This window comes from Moschus berezovskii, chromosome 17, assembly GCF_049115385.1.
Source record: "Moschus berezovskii isolate FMDL1 chromosome 17, NW_MosBer_1.0, whole genome shotgun sequence".
NCBI classification, from domain to species: domain Eukaryota; kingdom Metazoa; phylum Chordata; class Mammalia; order Artiodactyla; family Moschidae; genus Moschus; species Moschus berezovskii.
In genome coordinates this window covers 60195040-60205899 of record NC_142476.1, presented here as the reverse complement: position 1 = coordinate 60205899, position 10860 = coordinate 60195040, and the positions used below count along the sequence as shown (strand labels likewise).

The 10860-nt window shown below is 44.0% G+C and overlaps 1 protein-coding gene across 1 annotated transcript in view; it reads right to left on the bottom strand.

Annotated features, from left to right (window-relative positions):
- Positions 1-808: 808 nt before the first annotated feature.
- DRC8 (dynein regulatory complex subunit 8) overlaps positions 809-10860 on the bottom strand; it is a 135946-nt gene continuing 125894 nt past the window's right edge. The window contains exon 8 of the mRNA XM_055419733.2: positions 809-10132. Within this exon, the coding sequence (XP_055275708.2) occupies positions 10017-10132 (116 nt within the window). The 3' untranslated portion in view covers positions 809-10016. The remainder of the gene's footprint in view (positions 10133-10860) is intronic.

The following is a 10860-nucleotide window of genomic DNA, read 5'->3' as shown; positions in this document are numbered from 1 at the left end:
TGCAAAGACACATTAACCAAACTCAATACATAGGCCTTTTTTGGATCCTGACTGGAATAAACCACTAGTAAAATGGCATTTATAAAACAACTGTGGAAATTTGAATAATGTTTGTGTATCAGATGTTATTAAAGAATCATTGTTATATTTTTTGTTATGAAAACAGTTTCAAGATTGTGTGGGAAAAAGAGGAAGAGATCCTTATCTGTTAAAGATATTATCAAAGCCCTTATAGATGTGATGTCCCAGAATTTGTTTAGAAATAATCCAGCAAGGGTAAGAGTTGAGGTCAGGGAAACTGTGGAGGGGAATAGATAAAGCATGATTGGCCATATGTTAATGGGTAATAGCTGCATGGGGGTCTATTTACTCCATTCTTTTTGTGTTGAAATTTCTTAAAAGGAAGTCCTTTATTTAATCACCTATCTGGTGATCGGGCTTTTCTGATAGCTCAATTGGTAAAGAACCTGCCTGCAATGCAGGAGACCCTGGTTCAGTTCAAGGTTGGGAAGATCTGCTGGAGAAGGGACAGGCTACCCACTCCAGTATTCTTGGGCTTCCCTTGTGGTTCAGCTGGTAAAAAATAAAATCCGCCTGCAATGCGGGAGATCTGGGTTTAATCCCTGGGTTGGGATGATCCCTTGGAGAAGGGAAAGGCTTCCCACTCCAGTATTCTGGCCTGGAGAATTCCATGGACTGTATAGTCCATGAGGTTACAAAGAGTCAGACACCAATGAGCAACTTTCACTTTCACAAACTGGTGATCAGTCCCTCGCAAAGATAGTTCCAAAGCCAATTGAACTTGGTTGCGCTCCATTCATAGACCCTTCTCTCATGTCCCCACCTCTCTACCAAAGCAAGCACCCTTTAAACTCTAACATCCCCAGAAAGGCACTTGAAAACAATTCATCGTTGTCTTCTGACTCTATGTTCAGTCTACTGCCCCATGCCTCTTTTTACTGTGTTATCCCCAAACCTACCCTCCCTCCTCAGGTCTATTTCTATGGATCTTAGACAAAGAATGTGACTTCTTTCGCAGTTACCCTCTTGCCAGCCTCCAGCAGCCCATGCTACACATAACCATTCTTCTTTCTTCTCTCCACCTTTCCTTCAGTGGGTCTCACTCCTAATACCAGGGAGTTTTCCAAGCCCCTAGTGGCTGTCGTCTACAGGGTCACACAGAGTCGGACACGACTGAAGTGACTTAGCAGCAGCAGCAGCAGCGGATGCAAACAGTCTTAACCACTGGTCTGCCAGGGAAGTCCCAACAGCCTTTCTTATTCCCAGAAATCCTGTAAGTATCTGGACCCAACCTTGTTTATAATTTTAAAAGATTGAGAACATTGGGGAAATATTTATATTCATCATTCAAAGGATATTCCCTGAGTGCTTTGTAAAGGTAGATACCACTTATCAAGTCCTGGGCAGGTAGCCCTTAATCCTCAAAGCAACCCTGTGAAAAAGTGAAAGTGTTAGTTGCTTAGTCATGTCCTGACTCTGTGCAACCCCATGGACTGTAACCCACCAAGGTCCTCTATCCATGGGATTCTCCAGGTAAGAATATTGGAGTGGGTAGCCATTCCCTTCTCCAGGGGATCTTCCTGACCCAGGGATTGAACCCAGGTCTCCTGAATTGCAGGCAGATTCTTTACCAGCTGAGTGCTTTGTAATGGTAGATACCACTTATCAAGTCTTAGGCAGGTAGCCCTTAATGCTCAGGGTAACCCGACTAGGGTATCTACAAGGTAGACATGATTATCGCCATTTTATACCTGGGCAAGAGGTACAGACACATCAAATGAATTTTCCCACTCACATATTCTGTACCTGACACAACTGTAATCCAAAAGCAGGCCTATTATCCTCCCTAAGCCTAAGCTGTCACTCTATTTTAGCATGAGCCTCAAGCCACCCCATTCCGGCACATTCTTTCCCACCCAGGACTGCAGCAGTACTGCCAATAGGAATAACAAAAACCATTGTGGGTTCATCTGATCAGTTCCTCTAGGAAGCTCTCTGTGAGTTCCACCAACAGAGCTGGCAGCTCTCTGCTCTGATAGCAAAGCACGTTGCTAGCATTGCTGAACAACTATTACTTGTTTGTAATGACTTGTCTCCCTCAAGAATGAAATCTCTCAAGGACAAGGACTATGTCTCCCACTTATTTTGGCACCTGTGGTGCCGAGCACAGCGTCCGGCACGTAGTAGGAACTCAATACATGGTGACTGAATGAGCAAATGAACTGCATTGGGAAACATGTTCCCATCCCAAGAAGCTAGCAGTGGAGCAGATGGCCAGTGGCTTCTTCTTCTGGCCTTGGTGATCACTCCTCACTTCTCATTTGCATGTTTATTTCCCAAGGTCCTGTTTCTTTGCTTGAGTATCTGTGACATCTCCTGCTAACAGTTCTGTGCGACAGTGGCTCATTCTCACTAATCACCTTCTCCAAGTGTTAATCGTTCAGAATGAAAGGGTACCTCTTAAATTCAGTATCTGCCCATCGTGCTGTGTTTTGTGGGATCCATTTCATAGCAACAAGAGGGGTTCTTATATCTGATGGGAAACAATCTGTGAGGTTCAAATTTGGTGCCTCCTTGAGGTGCTGCTGCTGCTAAGTCACTTCAATCGTGTCCAACTCTGTGCGACCCCATAGACGGCAGCCCACCAGGCTCCACCATCCCTGGGATTCTCCAGGCAAGAACACTGGAGTGGGCTGCCATTTCCTTCTCCAATGCATGAAAGTGAAAAGTGAAAGTGAAGTCGCTCAGTCATGTTCGACTCTTCGCGACCCCATGGACTACAGCCTACCAGGCTCCTTTGTCCATGGGATTTTCCAGACAAGAGTACTGGAGTGGGTTGCCATTGCCTTCTCCACTCCTTGAGCTAATCCAATTGAATTCTTCAGTATACATGGTCATGAACCTTTAGAAAGTTCAAGTAATCAACAGAATGCACATTTCAAGAAATCAATCAGATTATTTTTTGCCCATCAGTTTGGCAAAATTAAACACACAAAAAAATGCTGATGAGGTTTGGGATATGAGAACAATCTTCCTCTGAGATACCTTGAATTAACAGTAGACTTTTAAAAAGGTTTCCAGCTCTTTAAAGTTGATCCAACAGTTCTACTTCTAGGAATATGTTCTAAGCAAATAATTAAGATTTAACTACCAGGAGGTATACAGCAATTTATTATAACAGAGAATATTTGAAAATTATTTAAACAACCAGGAATAAGAAATGCACAATGGAATATTACTCAGCTATAAAAAAGAACACATTTGAGTCAGTTCTAATGAGGTGGACGAAACTGGAGCTTACTATACAGAGTGAAGTAAGCCAGAAAGAGAAACGACCAATACAGTATATTAACCCATATATAGGGAATTCAGAAAGATGGTAATGACAACCCTATATGCAAGACAGCAAAAGAGACACTGTAAAAAACAGACTTTTGGACTATGTGGGAGAAGGCAAGGGTGGGAAGATATGAGAGAATAGCATTGAAACATGTATATTCCCATATGTAAAACAGATGACCAGTGCATGTTTGATGCATGAAGCTGGGCACTCAAAGTTGGTGCTCTGGGACAACCCAGAAGGATGTGGTAGGGAGGAAGGTGGGAGGGGAGTTCAGGATGGTGGGACACCTATACACCCACGGCTGATTCATGTCAATGTATGGCAAAAACCACCACAATATTGTAAAGTAAATTAGCCTCCAATCAAAACAAATAAATTTAAAAAAAAAAGAAATTAGTTAAATCAGTTAAGTTACATCCCAACAACTAGATGCCATTCAGTGATTAAAATTTGTATTTCCGGACTTCCCTCATGGTCCAATGGTTAAGAATATGCCTGCCAATGCAGGGGACACAGGTTTGACCCCTGGCCCAGGAAGATTCCACATGCCATAGGGCAATGAAGCCCGCAGGCCACAACTACTGAGCCTACCTGCCCTAGAGCCAGTGATCTGCAACAAGAGAAGCCATCACAATGAGAAGCCTGCATACCGCTACTAGAGAAAAGCCGACTCACAGCAAGAAAGACTCAGCACAGCCAAAAATAGATATATTTTTTTAAAGCCTGATGCAACGAAATAAATACTTTTTAAAATAACAATAATTTCTGTCACACTAACCTTTAAATAATTTTCACTTTCATTATCTCAGACAGTGGCTCTTACACTTTAGCATGCATAAGACTCCCCTGAGAATGTCTGTGAAAATGTGGGTTCCTGGGCTCTACCTCTGGAGGGTCTGTTCTAGAGGTCTGGAATGGGACCTGGGAGTTTAAATTTCTAACAAGCACCCCCTCCCACGTGCTTCTCAGCAGGTGATTGGTCACCTATACTTTCAGTAGGTGCAGGCCCAGGAGACTGTCACACCTGGCACGAGGCAGGCAGATGAAACCAGGAGGTTCTCTGCCTACTTAACCTGCCCAGAAGAGACACTGTAGTAACACTGATCTTCTACAGGGAATTGGCTATATAAATACGGTAACCTTCTTAACTGGAAGTGGTTAGGAAAGGGAAAGGAAGGAAGGGGACAAAGCCCTAAACGCACTCCATTCCACAAAAAATGGAGTGAAAATCCTACCAGTGAAAATCCCAACCAGCCTGCCGTCTTGGACATTCTTCTTCGTCTCTTACCATTTGACACTTGGACATTGGGTACATGCGAAGGGGATTCCATCTGCACTGCTTTTGGAAGGGGGAAGAACTAGAGTGGGGCTCTTTATCTTTCAGACACAGGCACACAGGAGGGAAGTGCCTGACCCAGAGTGGGTCACAGGCAAAACAGAGGTCAGGGCGAGAGGCTCTCTCGATGCCAGGCTTGCAGCCCAGCCTGAGTGATGGAGCTTCCCCAGCCCAGAGGGGTTGAGAGCAGACTTGGGTTTCCGCAGGGCCCGAGATGGTGGGCCCTGCACAAGCCTGGAGTCACATGGACAAGCAACCTTTCTACACAAGAGACTGAGCTCTCTTCTTGCCAGGAAAATACCATTGTGACTTAAACTAGATGCTGAGGGCTAAGATGAGTGAAAGAGGTAAAATATGACTCTAAATGGTTAGAATATAAAGAAAATTGTTCCTTTTGCAAATATGCTGCAATTATCCAGCAACCAGGAGATAAAATAAGATTTCTGTGGGAAGCCTGTTGCATTTCTTCATGGCCTTATAAAAAACAAATTAATGCTAACGATAGAAAAATAAATCATACATAAAACTTTTAACTACTAAAGAGATAAAATTTCCTTGAGACAGGGTGTGAAGTTTGACATCAGTCAGAACTTTTGAAAGTATTCTAGAAGGTGAGACTTGGGGGTACCCAATCCTGAAGCATCCTTCCCCAAAAGAGAATATGACATTACCACTTATGAAGAATGCATGTGGACTGCATGCTCAGTCGTGTCCAACTCTTTGCGATCCCATGAACTGCAGCCCACCAGGTTCCTCTGTCTATGGAATTTTCAAGAATATGAGAATGGGTTGCCATTTCCACCTCCAGGACATCTTCCGGACTCAGGGATCAAACCCATGTCCTTGGGATCTCCTGCATTGGCCGGTGGATTCTTTACCACTGAGCCACCTGGGAAGCCAATTTATAGAGACTGGGGCTGATTCACCAGCCTGTATTTCTCTGTTGTGACCAGAGTCATGCAGGGCGACGGGCTTAGAGATGACAACTCAGAGCTGCCTTGTGGGCTCCCAACCAGTCTGTGCCTGGGCTTCCGCATGGGGCACCAGTGCCCACTTTCACAGTGCGCGTTGGTGCCGGCTGCTGCTGCCGAGTGATATGCCCCGGGTATGCTTCCACCTTCAAGGGTGTTGCATGTCTCTGGCATCCTCCTCCCCAGCTGCAGTGTGTCGCCTATCAGAAACAGACTGTCTGCTAAGGCTCTGGGGGTCATCACACCACCTGCCTCATACTTCTCTGCCCTGGCCTCAGGGCACGTGGCTCATGCTCTCTCTGGGCGGTGATTCTAAGACGCACGGCTGGGTGAGTGGCACCTTACGCCTTCACTTGGCTCTCACCTCAGCACAATCTCAGGACACTAGTGAAGGAAGAAATGCTTCCTGGGAAGCACTTCACAGTAGTTCTTCCTGTGAAGAAATGTAGTCTGTGGTTACTTTTTCATAAAAACTTCTGTAAATGATGATTCCTCGCCACCATTTTGATGCACTGTTTCTCAAATAGGAAGACCACATATTCATCATCTAAACAGGGACACTTCTAAGAGGGAGATCTGTTAACAACTACACTGGGACAACAAGTGAATGCTGAGGCCACCCCCAGGTAGCCTGGGACACTTGGTCACCCTGCTTAGGAAGGAGATGAGCTGCCCAAAGACAGCACGTGAGGCGGAGTCCCAGGTGACAGAAAACATGAACACAAAAAGAGCTCTTCGTGCAGTAAGTCACTGAGGTTTCGGGTTATTTGTTACCATGGCATCACCCAGCACAAACTGATGAATACAGCCTTATAGCTGTGTTACCACCTGGGAGAAATGGAGGTAACATAACACGATCCACGTCACTGGGTGTTTGTGAGGATTAAAGGAGCTAATACAGGAAAAGCACTTAGCTCGGTGCCTGGCACATAGTCATCAGTCACCAGATGTTAGCTAGTGTTATTAACTATAATAACAAGACAGGAGAATGAAAGAACACTCTAAGAACACAGGGAAGTCAAATTTCAAACCAAGCATGCACTTACTCAGGAATGGCAGGAAGGCCAATCACCTCGAACATCCGCCCCACAAGCTGTTTGCCCCTTTGGTCATCGGAGGCCCTGCCTCCTTCTCTCAATCCAGTAGCCCACTTCCACCTGTATCTCTCCTGACCTATGGACCAGAGACCATCATTACAACTGCTCTCTTGTGAATTCCTCTGCTCCTTGACCTTCAGTTGCTTCCATCTCACCCAAATGACAAACCTTAATCCTGAATCAATACAACGATCCATCATTTTTGCTCCTGGGCCCATGTTACTGAACAAAATCCTCCCGCATTTCTTGAAATCTTTATATAGGCTCTTTCTCAATTCTTTCTCCCATTTCCCACAAGAGATATTTCCAAATTTCACCATTCTCCTCGAGCTCTCAGCCCTTTGAATATAAATGTGCCTGCTTGTGTCCACCTCCCTCAGCCTGCTCTCTCCAGCCCTGCGTCTCCCCTTCTCGTCACGGCCACGTTACTGTCCTCCGTGCTCTACTTCCTCCTGCTCCTCCCTCCCTGCTCCTCCACCCACTGGACTCTGCACCCTGTCGCTTCACCCAGTCTTCCCCAGCAGAGGCTATCAATGAACTCTGTTGTGATGGACATTTTCTCTGTCTTTAATTGGCCTCGCCTCTCCCTGACATTTGACAGGGTTGGTTACTGCCTCCGAGTACTTCTCTCCTACCTTGGCTTCATGACGCTTCTCCCCTGCTGGCCCTCCTCTCCAACTTCGCATTCCCACTGTCTTGTGGCTCCTCTTCCTCTGCCCTCTCTTAAATGCTGGTGTTCCCCACGCTTCCCTGGGGCCCTCTTCTCTTTCCTTGCCAAGGCAACAGCTACTATTTAAAAGCCGAGAACTCAGAGATTCATGTCTCTGCCCAGCTCTTCCTCCTAATGATCCAATTGATTATTGAATGTCTCCACCTGGGTATCTCACTAGCTCCTCAATTCCCTGGTGTCCAGAGCCAAACTCATCATTTTGCCTACCAACCCCGACTGGCTTCTTGGATTTCTGAATGAATGACACTACAATTCACCCATTGTCCAAGCCAGAGACCTGGCACTCAGGCTTGACTTTTCCTAATCTCGCTCCTCCCACCAACCAAAGGGCTACCATCTGGTCTCCCTACTTCCAGTCTTCACTCTTCAAGTCTACTTTCCTTACTTACAAATGATCTTTCTCTATAATCTTCAGAAGAAAGTTCAAACTCTTACACTAAAACCTTAACTGTACACTTAACCCAATATCCTTAATGATACAGCTCCTGACTGCCACCCCTCTTTCATCTCTCATGTCCCCAGACCTCCTCCATTCCAGACATACTGAACTAGCAGTACTTTAAATTTCCAGACGGTTCCGTGTTTCATGGCACCTCTGGATTTTTTTCTTTTTTTCTTGAAACCTTTACTGAGAACCTCAGTAAAGGTTTTTGTTCCTGCTGCCCACTTAGTAAACCACTCATCTTGAAGTGAGATGTTACTTGTTTCCAGAAAGCCTTCTCTACTCAAAGTAATCTTTTGTCTCGGAGAAATTTCCCCACTCCACGCTGAGTCAGCTGCCCTCTTCGGCACTTCCACAGTCCCCTGAACATGCCCTGTCTGAAATGTGATTGCTGACGGACTTGCAGGTCTCCCTCACCAAACTGTAATCTTGACTAGTTAGGGACTGATTCATGTGCAACTCCAATTCCCAGTACATTATCTAATGTTGTTGTTTAGTCACTAATTAGTGTCTGACTCTTTTGCAACCCCATGGACTGTAGCCTGCCAGCCTCCTCTGTCCATGGGATTTCCCAGGCAAGAATGCTGGAGTGGGTTGCCATTTCCTTCTCAAAGGGATCTTCCCAACCCAGGGATGGAACCTGCATCTCCTGCACTGGCAGATGGATTCTTTACCACTGAGCCACCAGGGAAGTCCGACATTATCTAATAATTCTCAGTAAAGGTTTCATGAATGAATAAACAGTAATAGTCTTTTGAGTAGCAGCCCCCTGCATGTCTAGGAGGAACAATCGCAAGCAACATTAAATGTTTATATGTCTATATATACACGCACATGTAGTGGTGAAGCACCTTTAAATAAAGATCAGTGTGAGTGTGTATGTGAAAGAGTGATACCGGTTATGGAAAATGACTCATTTTCCTTCACCTGACTTTCCTCTTTGCTTTTCCATTGTGATTCTTTATACTCAGAAAACGTTATTCTGCTCTTTCAACACTTGTACCTCTTATATACCATAAAATTTCTCAATATTCTTACTCAGTATTCAGAACAATATTCTCATGACAGGTATTCTGAATAGGTAAGATTCTAAAAACCACAAGAGAACTGCCACTTCCACACATTATCAGTTTCCAATCAGTCTTCTTTTCTCAAGGGTCAACCATCTCAACTCCTTTAGCTATGCCATAAATGGTAGGTAACATGCTACTGCTGCTGCTGCTAAGTCACTTCAGTTGTGTCCGACTCTGTGTGACCCCATAGACGGCAGCCCACCAGGCTCCCCCGTTCCTGGGATTCTCCAGGCAAGAACACTGGAGTGGGTTGCCATTTCCTTCTCCAATGTGTGAAAGTGAAAAGTGAAAATGAAGTCGCTCAGTCATGTCTGACTCGTAGCAACCCCATGGACTGCAACCTACCAGGCTTCTCTGTCCATGGGATTTTCCAGGCAAGAGTACTGGAGTGGCTTGCCATTGCCTTCTCCAGGTAAAATGCTAGATCAGCCAATTTAAATTTTTACATGCACTAAGTGACTATCATCTCAAATGAGATTTGAAATTGGCACCTACAAGAAATTAACTATTAACATCCATTTCAATGACTCTCCTTCCAGACTCTGACTGATGAAGTGTTTGTTGTTTTAAAGAGAAGCTGTCAACACATTACTACTCATTTTCAATTTGTGGTCATCCTGCCCCATCCCAAGATCTTCATATGCTAAACTTTAGGTCTTTCTAATCAGTCTTCATTTTTGTCAGCTTAATTAATTTGAAAGCAACCTGGGTTTTATTGTAGAACATTAACAATAATCCATGAGTAATGTTAAATATTTTATGAATAGCTTAAAAGCAATGTGTTTAATTAGCAATGTAATGTGTCATTCCATTTGGCTAGACATGCTAAATAGATTTGTATTTTAAACCGTATGATCACCTTTAAAGAACAAAATATCTTGAAATAGTTGTCACAAGACATTAATTAGCAATATGTAGGAGTTATAAGATAAAATGTGAAATTAACAAGGACAAGCAGTCTTTAAAATTATACTTTCAATTAGAAATTAAGTCTTTAGAGTGTTTAATTCTCATCTATCACCATCATTGTTATGTAGTCCTTATAATTAATTGAATTCGATTCTGGATCAATTGCAGCAGACAACATTTCTTCCATTTCCTCCAGAGAAAAAGGTTCACCTGGGAGAACAAGAAGGGACACTCATCATTTACAGTCATCTGATTTTTTTTCCTTTCTCTTTCCACTAGTCCACTAAATTGCCACGGAGCCCCACCATCCCGCATTGTGTTGCAGGTTACTCTCTCTGGGGCCAGAAAGCCAGCATATCACGACAGTCCAGAGGTTCAAAGAGTATGCTCTCGTACTCCTGGCAAATTTTGGAGTTATTTTACCTTGCAGATAGCATAGTTCAAGCAACCTTTAAAATCAATCATTTCAGCCAAAACAGCAGGAGGACATGAAAACATCATAAATAACGTTTTTTATTTAAATTAAAATCACTAAAATTGCCAAAAAGGCAATTAAAAGGATTAACCTGAAGTCATAGTTTTATAGGAAGTCTAATCATTATATTTTTTTCTTTTTTTTTCATTTTAATTGAAGGCTAATTACAATATTGTATTGGTTTTGCCATACGTTGACATGAATCCGCCCTGGGTGTACATGTGTTCCTATGTTTAGTAAGCATATGAAGAAAGGATTAAACGGTTGCTATGCAGAAAGGCTGAACAACAGATAACATGGTTTAAAACTGTAAGTGAAAGTGAAGTCGCTCAGTCGCGACTCTTCGCGACTCCATGGACTGTAGCCTACCAGGCTCCTCCGTCCATGGGATTTTCCAGGCAAGAATACTGGAGTGGGTTGCCATTTCCTTCTCCAGGAGATCTTCCCGACCCAGGGATTGAAC